The sequence below is a fragment of the Pseudorasbora parva genome, chromosome 8 (assembly GCF_024679245.1).
Source record: "Pseudorasbora parva isolate DD20220531a chromosome 8, ASM2467924v1, whole genome shotgun sequence".
In the NCBI taxonomy this organism is placed as follows: domain Eukaryota; kingdom Metazoa; phylum Chordata; class Actinopteri; order Cypriniformes; family Gobionidae; genus Pseudorasbora; species Pseudorasbora parva.
The window spans coordinates 11,000,003-11,019,625 of NC_090179.1; the positions used below are offsets into that span (position 1 = coordinate 11,000,003).

At 38.6% G+C, this 19,623-nt stretch overlaps 1 protein-coding gene across 2 annotated transcripts in view; it reads left to right on the top strand.

Moving 5' to 3' along the window:
- The window catches only part of brwd1 (bromodomain and WD repeat domain containing 1), a 37,518-nt gene that overhangs the window by 13,725 nt on the left and 4,170 nt on the right, over positions 1 to 19,623 (top strand). Inside the window, exons 18-41 of one of the 2 annotated variants that reach the window (XM_067450090.1) lie at positions 448 to 630; positions 754 to 937; positions 3,063 to 3,153; positions 3,244 to 3,384; positions 3,479 to 3,552; positions 4,280 to 4,502; positions 4,859 to 4,975; positions 5,057 to 5,164; positions 6,087 to 6,211; positions 6,876 to 6,958; positions 7,081 to 7,192; positions 7,265 to 7,326; positions 7,473 to 7,628; positions 8,870 to 8,990; positions 10,011 to 10,136; positions 10,225 to 10,294; positions 10,370 to 10,423; positions 14,580 to 14,705; positions 15,682 to 15,834; positions 15,928 to 16,097; positions 16,220 to 16,362; positions 17,711 to 17,866; positions 17,959 to 18,282; positions 18,378 to 18,518. In XM_067450090.1, the coding sequence (XP_067306191.1) occupies positions 448 to 630; positions 754 to 937; positions 3,063 to 3,153; positions 3,244 to 3,384; positions 3,479 to 3,552; positions 4,280 to 4,502; positions 4,859 to 4,975; positions 5,057 to 5,164; positions 6,087 to 6,211; positions 6,876 to 6,958; positions 7,081 to 7,192; positions 7,265 to 7,326; positions 7,473 to 7,628; positions 8,870 to 8,990; positions 10,011 to 10,136; positions 10,225 to 10,294; positions 10,370 to 10,423; positions 14,580 to 14,705; positions 15,682 to 15,834; positions 15,928 to 16,097; positions 16,220 to 16,362; positions 17,711 to 17,866; positions 17,959 to 18,282; positions 18,378 to 18,518 (3,243 nt within the window). The remainder of the gene's footprint in view (positions 1 to 447; positions 631 to 753; positions 938 to 3,062; positions 3,154 to 3,243; positions 3,385 to 3,478; positions 3,553 to 4,279; positions 4,503 to 4,858; positions 4,976 to 5,056; positions 5,165 to 6,086; positions 6,212 to 6,875; positions 6,959 to 7,080; positions 7,193 to 7,264; positions 7,327 to 7,472; positions 7,629 to 8,869; positions 8,991 to 10,010; positions 10,137 to 10,224; positions 10,295 to 10,369; positions 10,424 to 14,579; positions 14,706 to 15,681; positions 15,835 to 15,927; positions 16,098 to 16,219; positions 16,363 to 17,710; positions 17,867 to 17,958; positions 18,283 to 18,377; positions 18,519 to 19,623) is intronic. The other variant, XM_067450092.1, reaches the window with a different exon arrangement.

The following is a 19,623-nucleotide window of genomic DNA, read 5'->3' on the forward strand; positions in this document are numbered from 1 at the left end:
GACGTACATTTAAGGCATATCACACAATTAAGCTCTTACTTGTTTATTATCTTACTACTACAGTTTACAAAAAATTGTTATAGCAACAAGACAAACGCTTCAATAATTTTACCATAAGCCTACAGGTAATCCTTACGTCATTCCGTTTCAGATTTGGCCAAACTCGGAAATTCATTTACATCTGATTTTACGGTGACATTGTTACAGTGTAATTACTCATAAGTGCTTAGTAATATTAACTATAAATACATACTATACGTTTAGGGTTAGTTGCAATTTGCCCAATTCATAATTTACAGTACTGTTATAGTAAGTACATGTAACTGTCATCTTAAAATAGTTTTAGCGAAAATCCTTTTTGCTGTATTCTTACGCATCAGTAAAAACGTTATCATACCGAGTGTTTCTGATTTGCACCTATGAGAAATGGCCTTCATCGTGTTTCAGGTGATGGTGAGGTCGTGGAGCAGGTGATCAGTCAGCAGTCCGCGGAGAGTGAGGAGGTTCGTCCCAGCGCCCTGGACTTTGCTATTCGCCAGCTTCAACAGCATCATGACAGACAGGTTACAGCTCATGGAGAGGGTGGTGGCGTTCCTGCTGCTGCCCGTGTGCCTGGAACTCCCCGCAGAGGTGCATTGAACATTGCATTGCTATACATTGAACTCTTTTGGCATTTAAAGCCGAGCCTTGTACTCCTAGATCAACACCCATTCCAGCAAGTCTCATCTAATATAGCTGTGTTTGATTGCACAGTGTCGCTGAACGATCGTATGGATGTGCAGTCACCTCCTAATGTGGGTTTACGGCGCAGCGGACAGGTAGAGGGAGTTCGGCAGATGCACCAGAATGCTCCACGCAGTCAGATGGCAACAGAGAGGGACCTTCAGGCCTGGAGACGCAGGGTGGTGGTACCTGATCTTACGACAAGTGGCTACAGGTGTTGTTTATTAATAAAATTGTATTCTCTTCATTCATCTTATTTTATCTATGTACAAATTAAGCCCCTTTATATACTCCTGGTGAAGCTCTGACTTCCTTTGTCAAATATCAAATTAATTTTAATGCCTTCTTTTACATATGTATGTTGTATTGTAACCTTATGGTGTGTGCACCAAATGCAAATTATTTGCATGAGTAATGCCAATGCAAGGACGATGTAAGTCAATGCAAAGACTCAAATAGATGTGAATTCACACCAGGTGACAAGAATGTGACATTCCCCTCAAACTAGGGATGGGCGATATGAACTAAAATCCATATTGCGATATACATTGCAGCCTCTTACGATAACGATATATATTGCGATATATACATTACAATAGAACCTTCTGAAAAATTCAGCTTGAATGTCCTTGGTTCTTAAATGCCACCCAAAAGGCAGAATAAGAAGATACAGGAAAAACTGGTGTCTTTTTAGTTAAGAACCGACACTGTACTGACAATACTTTCCGTATTAGGCAAAGACAATCCTTTCGTGTAATGCACAGATACTTTAAATAAAAACATTCAAACAGTTTCTTACCTGCAGCCTAACATTTGGTTTTAAACGTTTTGTTCTCTTAATAAAATAAAAACATGGAAAAAAGAAAAAAAAGTGTCTTGTTAATAAAGGAACGGATACTGTGAATCAGGGAATGGGGATGACACAATACCACAATTCCAGTAGTTGGTACCAATACCATACAAATTTTAGGTACCACAAAATGTTTTTATTTATTTAACTATTTAAAAAAAAAAACTGTACATTTATTATTTATAATAATCATTATTATATAAGGAAATAATACATAAACATTTAAAGGCTCTATGCTGTTTAAAAGTAAAAATTGTTTATAAAAAAGATCAAATGAAAACTAATCAACCACCTATAATTATTATTAGTAGTAGATGAATTATTATTAAGGTTACATAGAGACTGGTAAATCTACTGTACAACAGTAGCCTGATATTCTGAAAAGTCTCGCGTTCAACTAAACTTTTATTATGACGGGTTGCCGTGAAGACCTTTTGAGTTTGTTCATTTCATGATGTCACAGTTTACTCGAATGTAAATTCTCATGAAGTGACGGCTTATGCATTCGTGTCCTAGTATAGACACACGGCAGAGACTACAAAGACAGCGAGTGTGTGTGTTTGTGTGTACAAACATCTGCACGTTGGACGCCTTCGATCCAAACCAAAACCAAATAATGGATGTTTTCACAGCTCATCTGTTTCGCTTTCAGCCGTGTTTACTCACGATGACGAATACAAAAATGCATTGCAATCAGTTGCAGCTCGTGGCTCTAAATTTCACGTATAGATTCCGTCATCAACATGAGTTATCGCGGTATCGTAGGCCAATTTTGTATCATTTATATCGCCCATTACTACTTCAAACATGTCTTCTGTGCAAGTTCACGGAAAGTTCTTCTTTTGAGGTGTCCAGTGTTCCACTTGTCTTCTCCTCATGAAGCCTGCATGCATGCCGAAATGTATTCCTGAACTAGAACCAAGCCCTGGAAAACCAAGCCTTCAAAGAAACTCTTCGCAGAATGAGGGATAATGGGTTTTAAACTGCCGTGGTTCTCAAAGAAAGTGGCCGTACCAAGTTGTGAAATGCAATCACAGACTTAACAGGCTTACCCATCTTGGGTTAATAACTTTTTGTCACCATTCCTAATCATGTGATTTATTTATAAGTTTGTGGAAAGGCCTAACCTACCACAATGCTGAATTTACTGATCGAGAGAGCGCTTTAGCTGGTCTATGGACCTCAATCAAAAGAGCAGACCCCATTATTAGTCATCCCTCAGGGGCAGAACCAAGCCCTACACTACGAAAAAAGAGGGTTTCTCAATGTTAAGTGGTCTCTTAATTTTTTTTCCGGAGCTGTAAATAGGTTGCAAACCATCATGAGCATTAAAATGCAGAGCTCGTAGATACCTCAAAAGTGAATCAGCTATTCATGTTGATCAGACAATAAAAATTTCTGGTAAAAAATAATAATAATTTGGTGGCAGTGGTTAAGCATGGTTATGAAAGCATTCAGTCTGTTTAACAATACAAATGGCTTCATTTAGGGCACAGGAGTCGTTCAGAGCAGCCAAGGGTGATGAAGAGGTCAACCTTTACAACATCAAGAGAAGAAGAGTGATCCACGCCAGCTTCAGGGTAGGGCTCTTCCTTCCTCCTCATGAGCCGCATTATGGCTATTGACTTTAACACTGAGTGAGCGTCATTAAGGTGAGATGTTCCCCATAGGATGATTCTGATGACGAAGGGCCTTGTCTCAAACGTGCACAGTCACGCAAACGGCAGAAAAACCAGCAGCGCAAAGAGAGTCTGGTTGAAGAATACATCGATTTATCATGTGAGGAAGGGGAGGAGTCCGCGTCTTCCGAGGTTGAGCGTTTGTTCATTTACTTTTAAAAGAGCTGCCATATCAGACATGTCAGTAACGATGTGTGTGTGTGTGTGTGTGTGTGTGTTGGTGCAGGACAGTGAAATGGAGGGCAGTGATGTTGATTTGTCCATTGAGGATGAAGAGGAATGGAGGAGTGATAGCTCAAGGTACTTTCATAATTGTTTTTTAAAAAGTAAGTGTATTATCTGCAAGTGGCACCAAGCATAATTGCAATAAAAATAGCTTCCAAAAATACCTCAGTTAATCAAATTAAATTAGAAGAAAATGTTAAATGAAAGATTTAATGCATGTCACAACCACTTTTAATCATACTCAAAAACCATTGCAAACATTGAGGCAGTGATATCTAATTGATTGCCCTGTTGATTAATTTATCACTTTAATATTCTGATATCTCAGCCCTTACATGCTATAATGAAAGGGCTTTATGTAAAGCACATTAGGTTCACTTTTTAATATTCACATAATTACAGGCATTTTGACTGCCTTGCAATGCCTCATGAATGCTAGTAAAATTAAATAGTACTAGAATTATTGCAGAGTAAAAATTACAATGCCTATTTGGAATTTATTGTTGTTTTTATTAATCATAATAATGTTTTACAATATGTATTGTACTAAGTACCAGTAATAAGATCCAATTAAATTCACTTGAGTCCACTTTTAAAGGAACAGTGTGAAAGCAAAATCTGCTCAGACGGTTTACGTGAAAAATGCACATTTCTGGAATTCTGTTTGGTCCTGCTGGTGATTTTTATTATAAGCTACACTTTTAAACGGACTAAGTCTTCTTTGTAGTAATTTCATTTCATGTTGTCATCGCTAACATATCCGTGTAGAAAATATTGACATTGTCTCTGTTCATAACCGAAGCCACTCCTCCAGTGATTACTCCGACTGGATGGCAGATGCAGGAATTAGTTTGCGACCGCCCGCGTCTCCATCCTCACGACGACGTGCTAGCCGCAGGATCAGCAGCTCTGAGGAAGAAGAAGAGGAGGATGACGAGGTAGCGGATGAGGAGCAAACTCTAGATGAAGAGGAGCAAGTGTCTTCACCCCGAAAGCACAAGAAGGCCAAAAGCAAAATGCCAAAGGTGTGTATTGGGCTATACAGCACATCCATTACTGTAAGGTCCCGATATACTCATGGCGAAGTACATTTTCGTTCTTTGAATAAGGGGTAAAAAGCTGGAAATGCATGACTAGCAGTAAATTGTTAGTGAATATCCTATTGCCCACGCTGTATAGATAATTGTCTCCTGTGCGCTTTTCCTCTCAATACCGAAATAAACAACAAAAAATAACTGGTGAGAAAACAGCAGGAAATTGATTTTTTTTTTTTACTACTGGCTAGCACTTAATTTGTGTCTGTATTCATGAAGGAATGGTATGAAGAACTTCCAATCTATGGAAGTTTAAAATTCAATCCAATTTGTTTTCTTATCCTTAGCCACCAAAACCGAGGCCGCCCATTAACAGAGAAATCTCAAATGAGTTCCGTCCCCCAGCTTGGATTACTGACGTCATTCCCCGAAAGTCCCCCTTCGTCCCTCAAATGGGAGACGAGGTACGGAATAAGTATCATCTCATCTGCATTAACGTTCAACTGATTCATGTCTAAATCCACTGTCCCGTTTTCTGTACACAGGTCATCTATTTCCGTCAGGGTCATGAGGCGTATGTGGATGCAGTCTGTAGGACAAACCTGTACCCCATTAACCTGGACAGACAGCCATGGAAGAAGATGGAGTTAAGAGTATGATCAAAACAATCCTGGGATTTTACTGACACTTTTACAATTATACATCTGTTCAAAATCTGTAAAACTTTGCGCTGATCTGATTTTAACAGTAAACATACATACACAATACACACGCGCACAAACTTGTCAGTAGCTATTTTTCATCCACATATTTTGATGTCACTTCAAAAATATACTGGACGGAAATGCTCTAAAAAATCTGCGCATAAAAATTCACTTTTTTCTTTAAGAGAACCTGCCCATAAACTGCAAATGGAAACCAAATTGATTCCTGGGTGTGCAGCAAAAAAAACTCAAGGCTGACTTTCAACAGATTATGTAATTTGATAACTGAACTGATACCAGTGGACCAATCTCATCTCTCACAATCTAAAATATTATTTTAGTCATGCTGAAAGTCTGTCATCAGAATGATTAGATATAATTACCTCCCAGAACTGTCATTCTCTCTTGATGTGTTCCCAAACACAAGGCATTTGAATGTAAGATATGACGGCTTTTATTGCATTTCATCTGCCGCTCTGAGGTGCAAGTCATTTATTTGATAAGGAAAGGTCTCATTGACTTCACCAACAAATGTATTCTATTACTGATGCTTTGTGCCAGTTTCCCAGGAAGATTTTGTTCCCTTGAGCACATGGAATGGAAACGATACTTTATCCGCCACTGTTTTATGCAAATACAAAGTTTAATTTGCAAGTTTGGATGGAAGCATAGCTAGTGCAGCAAGGCTATTTTTATTTGTCTGCATTTATTTGTTGTAGTGACCAACAACAGGCCAAAGATGCTGTCCTAAGGTTCTATTTCCTTGTATTTAACTATGAACATTTCTTATAAAAAATGCATGCAACTCAGCTAACCTTTTAATGTTTTCAGCAAGTTTGGCTTTGAAAAATATAAATCATGTTTTTACCAGGACCAAGAGTTTGTGAAAATAACAGGGATCAAGTATGAAGTCTGCCCTCCAACCCTGTGTTGTCTGAAACTGACCCAGATTGACCCTGGAACAGGAAAAATAACAGACCGATCCTTTTCAATAAAGTAAGTTGGCAAGCAGTGCAGGGTAAATTACATACAAAATGTAGTCAATTAATGAATGCACATAACCTGATTAAAATTGTAGTTAATAAATGTCTGGTTGATCAACAAGTGCAGGGTTTTGATGATGGAACTGCAGGAAGTTGAGTGAAAGGGTAATTCAGTAATAATTATTAATAAGAAATTAAAGTAATATTTAATTAATGTAAAGTTTAAAAAAGTGTTTTGTGTTTATTAAAAATAATTAAAAATATAATTTTTTTTGAAAACAAAACAAAGATGGAATATTTTATGCTGTGTGGCTTAAATTTGTCCTTGCAATTATATCCTTTACAAACATAAATTAAAGAAATAGGCTGTTTTAGAAAGGACGATGTAAAATATATATTTTTTTTTAAATGGCGACAATCAGTGAATTAGGAATAATTTACTGCCATTTTGTGAATATTAAGTAAACGTGTAATCAATCAATCTAGTCTGATTATGATTTTCTTAATGTAATATAATCAAATTAAAAGCATTTAATTTGGTTAAATTTCAAATTGCACGTAATCATTTTATACCCCGCACTGTTGACAAGATATGATTAAATAAAAATGATCACACAAAAAAAATCAAATTTTCTCATAAATTAAGCAAAAGTAATTTTGTTGCTGTTTTTCCTTAGATATCATGATATGCCGGATGTAATCGATTTTCTGGTGCTGCGTCAAAGCTACGACGAGGCGCGGAACCGAGTGTGGAGACCAAGTAAGTTGGAGGCATGACCTGAGAATATAGTCGGGAGAGTGCATCTGTTCAGTGATTGTCTTGACATTGTCTAGAAATTAAACATTCAGTCATGTCTGGCTTTCGTGCTTTGGTTTCTGTAGATGATCGGTTTCGCTCCGTCATTGATGATGCCTGGTGGTTTGGGACCATAGTTTGTCAGGAACCATATCAGTCTGAGTATCCTGACAGCCATTTTCAGTGCTTTAAAGTCAAGTAAGTAATTATTGGGCGCTGTGGCATGGATTTTAGGCATTGGTTGTGATTTTTAACTTTCTGATTTTGCAGATGGGACAATGGCGAAACAGAAAAACTGAGTCCATGGGATGTGGAAGCTATTCCTGAAAACGGTACTTCTAGCACTAGCACTAAATTTTGCAAATCAGCCGTCTTTGCACTAAATTCGGGGTGTTTGGCTTGTTTACTCCTGCATTTCTAACAGAAAGGTAATTTATTGTGTATTAATAAAGCAAATGGTCTGTTTATTGGATTGTAGCTGAGCAGCCGGAGTCGGAGAGTGCTGGAGTGCCAGTGACGGATGAGGAGATGATTGATATCCTGTATAAACCTCAGGGGGGTGAATGGGGGGACAGGGGTCGAGACCAAGAGAGCGCTCGCATCATTGCAGGCATAGAACAGCTTGTGACTGTGGGTGCGTTTGATTTCACAGTTATCCTATTCAGAGTTTACACTCTTTATCAATTTTTTGCCATTTCATTAAAGGTACACTGTGTAAATTTTAGCCCTCAAGTGGTTAAACAAAACTGCATATATTTTGCAGAAGAACATTGTTTTGGTTGTGCTTTGGCTCTGTGACTGGATGAATATGACCCTTCACATTAGATAATGCTTTACGATGAAACAGCAATTTATCTGTTCCATTTAAATAGCTTGCTCACCTTTTGAATAATAAAAACACCATCTCATGCCGCTTTTACTACATTTCAGATCTCGCCATTTCTGAAAATGTTGGTTCTTGTTTTATTACGAGCTCTGTCGCGTTCTCTTTCTGCCAGCAGACTCTCCTCTGTTCAGCGTTTGTTTAAAACGAGTGATTCCCAGAGGTTGGAGATTTAGCTGCTCCATGCCAACCTTTCTCGCTCGTTCTGACAACTAACCGAAACACAGCTTTTCTCTATTTGTGTATAAGATAAGACGCTCGGGCGAGTGATGCATGTTCACAATTTCCCACTATAACCATCCCATCAGGGATAAAATATAAACGCTTATAATCGGCTTACCATAGTGAATCTGGGTAAGACAAAAATATATTTTGGAAGGATTGTTTTTACAACAACAACAAAATTACATGGTGTACCGTTAAGCAAATCAGATTTTGATGATCTATTAGAATTTAAGGGGTTGTCATCTTTTTCCTCACCCTCATTTTGTATCAAACCCCTAAGATTTTTGTTGACTTTTTTTTTTTTTTCTTCATCCATTGACAGTATATGTAGTTTTCAAGCTGCAAAAAGTTCATAAAGCTCATACATGTAATCCATATGAAGTGAGTGGTATAATCCACGTCTGAAGAGACCCCATTGGTTCTCTCATGTTTTGAGCTTACGTTTACCATGTTTGATGTGCACTATGTATGTGCATTGATCAATGTTTATATATTAATAAAAGCCTAAAAAAAATCAGTTTGTCAAATAAAGCAAGTGTGTCTCTTCTGAACACTTGGATTATACCACTTAATACAGTTGGGATTATTTTTTTTATGTACATTTTAAAGCTTGAAAATGATGAGAGAATTTTCAAAATAAAAGGCTTATAGTTTTGGACCGATATGAGGGTGAATAAATGATGACAGAATTTTCATTGTTGCGTGACCTAACCCTTTAAATGTGATCCTCTTGCTTATCAAATGTCAATTTCTGTCCTGTTCAACAGATATCACAGCTCCTTTCTCTGGTCCGGTCGACCTCGCTCAGTATCCTACATATTGTGCTGTCATTGCATATCCCACTGACCTGAACACCATCAAACTCCGACTCAAGCACAAGTTCTACAGGTTTGTGGCTTATTAGGAATAGTGCACCTAAAAATAAAAATGTCATCCGCTCATCCCTATGATCTTTTTAAGCCTATGACATCAGTTTTTCATGGTGCACTAAAGTAGAAATTTTATTCCGTGTTTGTTCTGGGGATGGGCATTTTTGACATTTCGATCATCGATAGGTCTCAAAAACGAGTAATCGATTAACCGTGGGCGGGGCTTGTGCGGGGGTCTCCATTATGGAAATATGAAACCATTTTAAGACTGTTACGAAAATTTATGCTGACAAAAACATGAGATGTCTATGCAAATATAAACAATATGACTAGAAAAAATAACTGCTAGATTATGATGCATAAATGTCTTAAAGAAAAAGAAGCTACATAACTGTCTCAAATAACCCAGTCAATGATATCGGGCATTGTATTTGAGCTGAAACTGTGAATACACCACCCCGCAGAGCTTTGCTAGAGAATTAATAAACTCAGTCAAACGCGTCCTATATGAGACTAATCCACACCACTGTCTCCACTGTCCTTTGAACGGCTCGTTTGCTTCCTGCTTCTATGAAGCCCATCCCTCTGAAAAACCCAATGGTCTTAGATTGGTTAGATGGCCAAATGTAGTTTCCTGTATTTTTATTGGCTGAAGTGCCAAGCACAGCTTGCCGGAAACGCCACACCCCTTACCGTTACGGGCAGAAGTCACATCTGCGGAGACTAGCAAGGGTTTATGATGTCACTAACCCGGAAGAAGCTCGCTGTAGTCCAAACCGGACGTTTTTGTAGACAATAAACTGACATAACTTTAAAAGACAATATCTCCGTTTGCATTGATCTTACAGCGCTGTAACTTTGCAGATACTGTTTATGCTCAAGCAGCAACATTACACACTAACTAAAGTTAAAAAAGCGAAATCACATGCAACCACCCCTTTAAATGTTCTTCAGAAAGAAAGTGGAATGAGGTTGACAGTTTTATTTTTGAGGGGTGACCATTTTTGTGGTTTGCCCACTTTTGTGTTGGGTTTTTTAGGAGGCTGTCTGCACTGATCTGGGATGTTAAACACATTGATCAAAATGCCAAGACCTTCAATGAGCCCCGCAGCAAGATTGCACAGTCCGCAAAAATCATAGCAAATGCTCTTCTGAAGTTCATAAGGTTGGTACTGGACATTTGTGGCTATGATCTATTTGTGATATTGTAATGTTGAGCTTTGTAACTTTTTTTTCACCCTCTCTGTTCACAGTAAACCACACTGTACAGATATTATGGAGATCTATAATGCTGTTGAGAACATGGAGTACTCTGACGATGAGGTGAGTGTATTTGTTCAACCTGTATCTTCTCTGCCTTTTCCTGGAAAACATGAGATTGATTCATGTGGCTTTTAGGACATGGATGACATTGATGCACCTGGACCCTCTGCTGGACAAAGACTTCGCCAGGTAGTGTAAGCTTTATTATGCTTAAATAGTACAATTGTATAGTTATACGACAATATATACCGTACATTGAAAAAAATCTGTTAAAAACACGAGATTGGAAATTTTCAATTTAAATGATGACAATATTCAACAAAAAAGGGTCAGCATTTACTCACTCACCCTCAAGTTTTTCCTGCCCTATATGAATTTGTCTTCTGCTGAACACAAGATATTCTGAAGAATGTCAGTGACCAAACATTTGATGGTCCATATTGACTTCCATAGTATTTTTGTTGATGTGTATAACACTGATTATCTCTTCATCACAGCACCTGTTAGTGGGTAGGATATATTAGGCAGCAAGTGTTAGAAGCAGAAAAAATGGGCAAGCTTAAAGGGGTACTTCAGCGCTGGGAAGATGAATCTGTATTTAAACTGGGTCCTCAATGTAGTAGAAATGTGAAATTATTTTTGAATTTGGTGCTTTCTAGACTGAGAAAAGACAGAAAATGTATTTTTGTCTCATGGGGATGAAAGACTACAATTCCCAGAATGCTTTGCTGCCCTGTGCCATTCCCCAACGCCACCAACTTGATTACAGTGACTGAGTTAGAGAAGACACTACAATTAAAAACTGAACGTGTCTGTTCAATATAATGAGTGAGTCACCGCGCGAGTATCACAGCACTGAGCACCAGTGATGCCAGTAACGCGTTACATAGTAACGCGTTACTCTAATCTGACTACTTTTTTCCAGTAACGAGTAATCTAACGCGTTACTATTTCCAAACCAGTAATCAGATTAAAGTTACTTATCCAAGTCACTGTGAGTTACTATTTTAGTCATTTTCCTTTGTAAAAACCAACAGCTTATCAAAATTCTCAGCCCGAGTCCGGCTGGAGCCGTGTTTTTTATTTATTTATTTTACTTTTTACATTGTTGCAGCCATTAAAATAGTTCAGTTTTGTTTTTAATGTCAAAGTAGTTATTTTTCGTTTCGTTTCTTTTTTATCCTTATTTAGAACAATGTTCAGAGCAATTTTTTGTTTGTTAAATTAAAGTTTATATAGGCAAGACAATTCAAGAGTTGGTTTGAGAGACTCATGCGGTTAACTCACTGGGTCGTCACATAAAAAAATTAAAACTTTAATTTAACAAACAAAAATTGCTCTAAACATTTTTCTAAATGAACTCAATAAAGAAATGAAACGAAATATAACCACTTTGACATTAAAAACAAAGTAGGCTAGTTATTATACCACCACAAAGGCATTTCTGACGAGCTGAGGCAGGCTGATAGATTAGCCTATTGCTCGCAACGGCGCTCAAAATAACGAAACGGGCTACACAATCTAAAAAAAAAAAAAGGACATGCAGGTTGTCTTATAGCCTACCTTAGACTTCAGCTAAATTAATATAAATCCGATCTTCAATTCCCGCAGTATATGCTCATTTAACGGAGTTTACATCAAAGCAAAAGATTCTAGCATTTTATTCAGCAGCCCATTTCAAATTCAAAGATCGCAATATGAGAGAGAGCGACCTAAGCACTGGTAAGATCATTAGTCTCATTAATTTATATTGAAGATGAGTGTGTTTTGTGTGACTTATTTTAAAGTTTCATTAACGGCCATTTGCGTTGGCTTGCTTTACTCATTTGCAGCGATGTAGCAGTAGCACCGTCATATCTATCTGACTACACCATAACACGCTCTCACACATTTATTTCTTAATTATTTGCCAGGAGTAAAATTTACACATGTGGTTTAAACAACCAGATATATTTACATTTGTCCGGTTTAGTTTGAAATGCTTTCATGCACCTTCTGAATCGGTTTGTTTGAGTGATCAGAATTAAATACGTCTCGAAAGACTCTCGGAAGGCATTTAGGCCTAACGTTACTCCTGGTCATTTAGCAATCCGATAGATACCTGCTCAGAGAAAACGAATGAAGGAACCGGTTGTAAAAAGGCCATAACTCTAGCAGCTGCACTGAAGAAACGGACTCTTTAACCCTGCGCGAGCCATATCTCGACAGTGGCGCAAGCTATCATGGTCTCATGTTGTTTCCACCAGCACATCTCATTGTTCATTTTAATTATTAAAATAAATATAAAACGAAGGAGAAGCCTAAAAAAGGGGCGTAAAAAAGTCGGGGCCGTCAGGCTCTGGCATAAATGCAATAAAGTGTGTTGCCAAAAACGGTTGTCATTTCTATTTTGAGGCGGCAGGGGTGTTGTCGGCAACTCCTGAATGTAACTAATAAAGTAACTTGTAATCTAACTTAGTTACTTTTAAAATCAAGTAATCTGTAAAGTAACTAAGTTACTTTTTAAAGGAGTAATCAGTAATCAGATTACTTTTTCAAAGTAACTGTGGCAACACTGCTGAGCACTAACTGCACGAGTGATGAGAGCTGAGGTAATCGCGACTACACTCGCGGCATACATTCACAACGCGAGTTCAGTCTGGCACTTCAGTTCATGCCTTTGCAAGCTTAACATTCATAGAAATTAATTTGAGAAGTTAAAAGACTTACATTGCTCACTATAGCTCTGTTTAAATTAGTGCCTGCCAGCTGAGCTCTCCCTGCAAGCTGAGTGTTATCTCCCATCCCCCATGTGCGAGTTCAAAACATGCGGAAATGGCTCCCTCTGCTGGCTGTAGTCTTTAGCCTTTGGCTAAACCTTCCTCCTATGATGCAAAAATTGTCAATTTGCATCATAGGAGGAATTTTTCCAGAAATAAAATGCATAAATCTCTTGTCTCAGGGAGATATGAGGGGGGAAAGCACAATAATTTGAATATACTCCAGGGTTTCTACTGATACAAAGCCATATGCTAATCGCTGAAGTAACCCTTTAAGGATTTGAGGATTGAGGAGTTTGACAAGGGCCAAATGGCTAGACGACTCTGGGTCAGAGCATCTCCAAAACTGCAGCTCTTGTGGGGTGTTCCCGGTCTGCAGTGGTCAGTATCTGTCAAAAGTGGTCCAAGGAAAGAACAGTGGTGAACCAGTGACAGGGTCAAGGGTGGCCAAGGCTCATTGATGCACGTGGGGAGCAAAGGCTTGCCCATGGGGTTTGTTGAGTATGGGGCTGCATAGCCTCAGCCTCATAGTGCTCATGCTGACCCCTGTCCACTGCCAAAAGTGCCAACAGTGCACACGTGAGCATCAGAACTGGACCACAGAGCAATGGAAGAAGGTGGCCTGGTCTGATGAATCTTTTTGTTTTGTTTTTCGTCACGGATGGCCGTGTGCATTGCTTATCTGAGGGACATATGGCACCGGGATGCACTATGGGAAGAAGCACTCTTCTGTCCATAATGCATCCTGGTGCCATGTGTTCCTCACATAGACTGTAAAAAAATATGGATGTAGTGTCCGTGACGTCACCCATAGGATTGGGGCATAAGCCGTTCTGAAGCTTAAAGTAGGGGCGAGCTGGGCGTCGCCATCTTGCGAGCGAGTCATCGTGTGTCAATCCCAGATAACAGAAAATGGGCAAAAAGGCGGGATGTGGGTGGGGCTTAGGTGACACAATGGCTATCCACCTGTCACTCAAAGTAACCACACCCTTAATTATGCAGAACTTTAAGGCTTTATATATAACGTAAACGAATGAGTTATACAAAAAAGTTGCCGCTTGGTTCCTCAGTTAAGCGACGCACACGCACCCCACTGTTGGCGTGTGAGCACTATTTTAGAGATGGAGATAGAGATTCCCTGGTGGCTGTGGCCTCTTTCAGCAGGATAATGTGTCCTGCCACAAAGCAAAAATGGTTCAGGAATGGTTTGAGGGGCACAACGAGTTTGAGGTGTTGACTTGGCCTCCAAATTCCCCAGATCTCAATCCAATCGAGCATCTGTGGGATGTGCTGAAAAAACAAGTCTGATCCATGGAGGCCCCACCTCGCAAATTAGAGGACTTAAATGATCTGCTGCTAACATCTTGGTGCCAGATATTGCAGCACACCTTCATGGTCTTGTTGTAGTCCATGCCTTGATAGGTCAGGGCTATTTTGGCATTAAGAGGGGCACCAACACAAAATGTAATGTTATCCTAATGTTATGCCTGATCAGTGTATATGCCCCATGGTTACAAATCTAACACTAAATGAGAAAAATGGAAAAATGATTGTTAAAGGCTCTCCTCTTGTCTTGATTTCGCTAGCCATCAATGGAGGTCGTACAGGACAGGGATGCGTGGAAGGATTACTGCAAACGTTTACTGGACTACATGTTTGAGTGTGAGGATTCAGAGCCTTTCCGGGATCCCGTAGATCAAAGAGATTATCCGGTGAGTCTCCAAAGAACAATCAATGGAATAATGTTAGGAAAGTGGTCATCTTTCTTAACTCCAGTATTTTCTTACTTTCTTTTCTTCAGTAACTGACAGAGCCGCTAATATTTTAAACAAACAAAAAAGTACTCTAGCTTCTTTCTTTCTTTCTTTCTTTCTTTCTTTCTTTCTTTCTTTCTTTCTTTCTTTCTTTCTTTCTTTCTTTCTTTCTTTCTTTCTTTCTTTCTTTCTTTCTTTCTTTCTTTCTTTCTTTGGGTCATCATTTCGATTTATATGCTGTTGAATTTTTTTGGTGATCACATTAGCTTACTTGTGCATATGTAACTTTTATCTGCTCCTTCTGGTTTACTCAGATATTTGCCTTTTTTGATTCGGGAGATGCTGTACAATTTCATAGGATCTTTAACAGTGCCCACTACTATTTAACAGTGAAAACAGGGAATTACTCCTCAATGGCAGAGAAGCATGGAAAATCTCATTAATGGTGGGGAAAGAGTTAATTTGGAGGCCCCTGATGCAAAAAAAATATATAATTTGATAAAAATGTCTTATTTACATCAAGAATAGCATATAATTTGTGCAGAGCACACCGAACCTGTTAGCTGCTTATTGGTTGGCACATTTTCATCACCATAAAATGACACAATTCCCACCCCAAAGAAAGATGTTTTTGTCAGCTATGGGTTTTTATATTGTACATGCTGAATATTCTTGTTTGGGGTGAAAGTAAATGGTTAACTGTATGTTTTGCGACTAATTCGGTTAGCGAGTTTATAATTCCAACCCAGTTAAACAAATGGATTGAAACATGAAGGTCAAGCATTGTCAGAAGGAGCGGGGGGTATTTTTTGTAAATTATGTATATGTGAAACCAGAAGTGTCGCTTCTCTGTAGTGTTGGAAAGTTTCACCTCTTCGTCTAACTTTGTCCGATGATGTTAAGTCTTTATAATACTGCGTCTTGGTGTCTCTAGGACTACGGTAATATTATTGACATGCCTATGGACCTTGGAACAGTGCGGCAGACTCTTGAAGAAGACCGCTATGAAAATCCCATAGACTTTTGCAAGGACACCAGGCTTATTTTTGCCAATGCTAAAGCCTACACGCCAAACAAACGGTCAAAGGTAACGTATTCATGTCTCTACTAATTGTATTTTTTACTTTGTCGTGGCTTTTTTTGTGTAATTCTTTAAGACTGTCCTTGTGCTATTTTACAGATTTACAGCATGACTTTGCGACTCTCAGCGTTTTTCGAGGAAAGTATACGTAAAATAATTTCCGACTACAAGACTGCTGTCAAAAGTAGCTTGAAGCTGCGACGCAGTCAGAGATTCAGGAAGAAGTTGCAGCATCAGGACTCTGCTTTTTCCAACCAAGGATCCACACGGTAGGCCTGATCTCCTGGCCTCTGCATGTTCTCTTATTCTATTCTTGTTTTGTTGTTTTCCCCATTAATAGTTTGCATGCAGAAGACAATAAACCTGTGCTTATTCCTCCTCCTGGCCCTAGTCAAAAGAGGGCTACTATAAAAACTCAGGAAAATACAGAACAGTCTACAGCCAAATCTACCTCAGCCAAAGTGTCAGGACCGGAGCGCCGCAGAGTCAATGAAGTCAACGATACCTTCAGACAGAGTGGCTCATCTTCATCCGGTAAGATGGACAATTTGCACAAAAAAAACTGCTCAGGTTAAAATTAGCCTAGTTTTGATGTAAATGGGCACTAGGTTACAACGGATTCAAAACCAGTGTTAATTTTGACAACAAATTTTGATTTAGTTTTAGTCATATTTTAGTCACCTGAATTGTTTTTAGTTTTAGTCGACTAAATATAAAATTTGAGTTGACTAAATCTAAAGAACGTATTTGAATAAGTTTATTCATTTGTTTTTTATTTCAGTTAATATTTATTTAATTTCAAGTAATTTTAACGGTTATAGTTAACTATTATAACCCTGATACTTTATTGAATATGTCATATACTGATCTTTCCTCCTGACTATGAAGTAAATGGCAATTAAATTAAATCGTTTATTATGTTAAAAAAAAAACTGAATATATATAGTGTGTGACTTTTAATTATAAACAAGCTTGAAATACACATTTGACTCTTATTTTGAAATGCATGAGCCTCTATTGCAGTTGCAGGATGCTCATTCAAGTTCAGATGAGGGAGATCAAATATCCATTGTTACAACTGTCTAAAACATATAACTATATAAACATCGTAAAGTAAACATTGTCATTATTCTTCAGCATAAGTTCATAAATGATTGCCTGGCATAAATGTGCGCCATTCATTGATTGAACCGTTCTGAATCGCTGTATTTGAGGTTACACCTCAAATGTCCGAATGTTTTACACAGGACATCAGTTCTGACTTGATCCCTTCCCTAACATTTTCATCTCATTTTTATTCGTTGACAAAAATGACAGTAGATTTCCGTCATTGTTGTTATCATATCGTTTTCATCTGTGAAAAAAGGTTGTTGAAGAAAATGTACATTTGTCAACGAAATTAACACTTGCAATGCCATAGATCTAACTGTAATGCAACACTTTTCACGATTAGTTATTTTTTTATTCATTGCATTTTAGAATTTTTGAAAAATTAAAGAATTATAAAATTAATTTATTATAAAATTATTAATGATTAATTGATAGTCAATCATTAATTCTCCCAACGATCGACTAAGAAAATTTTATCAAATACCCATCCCTAATTTCAACAGAACTTCTGCTCTCGTATCTAAAGGCTGCCATTGGACCATTGAGGGTAAACTTAATATTATGCGACTACGCATTACTTTATGGAGAGCTTACAACCTACTAGCTATGTTCTGCATTAAGAACAAATGGTGCAACTGAAAAAAGTACAGTTAGTTACAAACTATCTAGTTGTCAAGCCTCTAGTGTGGACTATGTTCCAATTTAAGAAAGAACTTACGAACGACTGGTGCAACCCTACCCTGATGTTCATTCCATAGTTTTTCATTTATAGGGTCTGATCATGACAGCAAACAATCTATGAGTCAGTCAGAAGAGGATGAAGAACCTTCATCTTCGTCTCGTGTCTTCAGACGAGAGACTAGAGCCGCGAGAAGAGCTGCACAGAATAAAGGAGCAAAGCGCAAACATGGTGAGACGATGTGTGCAGGTGATCTTTCAGCTTTGTCCATCTAGGGAAGAAATATGACAGGTTAACATGCAGATTTTTCGTTCATGGAGTGACTTTCTTCTGTATCCTAGAGAGCCATGCTAAGATGAATGGACACAGCAGGTCACACGAGCGTCAAAAGCCACGACCCTGCAGCGATTCTGAACAAGAGCCGTCGCAGGGTTCAGACTCCTCAGAAAACGAGTCTTCATCTTCTGTCAGTCGCCGACCGAGGACCCGCAAGACCGCCATGGCAGCAGTCAATAAGATGAAACTCATGGATACCCTGGAAGACGGTGACGGCTCAGATGAGGAGGATCGTGGAGGCAGCACCCGGCCTGCAACCCGTGCTAGCAAACGCTCTGCTGTCATTCAGAGCAGTTCAGATTCAGACGAAGAGGAAGCTTCTCAGGAGGGTATAAACATCTACATTGCTTACCTTGAAATGTTTTAAGTAAAAACTAAACTTCTTTCCAATGTAAAGTCCCTCTTATTAATTTTGTTCTCACAGAGTCGAATGAAAGTGATGCTTCAGCTAGTGAAGAAGAGAAAAGTGGCGTCAGCGTGGACAGTGACTCCTCTTCTCACAGCAAACAAGAGCATAGATCTGCTGGGCGCAGACCATGTAGGCGATCAGCAGTAGAGAAAAAGGGTAAGTTTGGTGGTGTCCTCTTCATTGTTGAATTATTGAGCTCTACAGGCATTATGAAATCAAAACGTTTATCCATCTACATGTCCCTGTTTTGCACAGTTCATAAGTGCATGCTTTTCTGAAGAAGAAACAAGTTAATCTTAATGATAATTAGGGATGAACCGAATCCAGATTTTTGAGGTTCGGCCGAATCCACTGGTTAAGATTCTGCCGAAACCGAATACCGAATCCAACTCCCATCCTCAGTCCATTATCACAGTAAACACATTAATGACATAACGTCCACAGCAGTGTATTTTTAATTTAAAAAACAGGCAACATTATGCCAGGATGACTGTGCCGTATTGCTGTCTGTAGATTCCTTTATGCACAACTCTTATTGTCTCGGATGTTCGGTTCTTTTCCGCGAAACGGTTCTTTCGGACAGTTCATTTCAATGAACCGGTTAAAAAAATCGGATCACCGCTTCTTTTACATCCTTACGTAATGACGTCATTTCTATCATCCTGGCGGATGAAAATACATTCAAACACATTCATGTAAAGTATTTTTAATCAAAACTTAGTATAGTAATAATTATTATTGCCATCATCATCATCTTGGATACGTTTTTTAATTTATGTTTTGCAAAAGCACTCCATACAGCCACTGTCGTGCAAACACTGATGTTTTACACAGACTAAATAATCTTACATTGACATAACATAAACTTACACAAATCCTCAGTTCACCCGTGCTCATATAATATCAGCATCCGTTTTCGGAGAGAAACAGCAGCCGTCCCACTCCGAGAGAAACAGTTCTGTTCAAGACGACGCTATCACGCATGCAGTATCTCAGCTCACCGGTTCTCACAGCAGAACATGTCTCAGTTCAGTGGACTGTTGGAGTTACAACATATACTTCAAGATAGTTTATTTCTAGTCGGAGAGACTGTCACTCATGTCAAAGTGAGTAACTATAGTAACTTGTGAGATCAGCGCTGATTTGAGACGCGAACCGTTTAGAACGTTTCAGTCAGATTTGGTGAACTGGTTCGACCAGATCACTAAAAAGATCCGGTTAAAAAGAACAATTCGCTTGCGAACCGGACATCCAGCGGCTA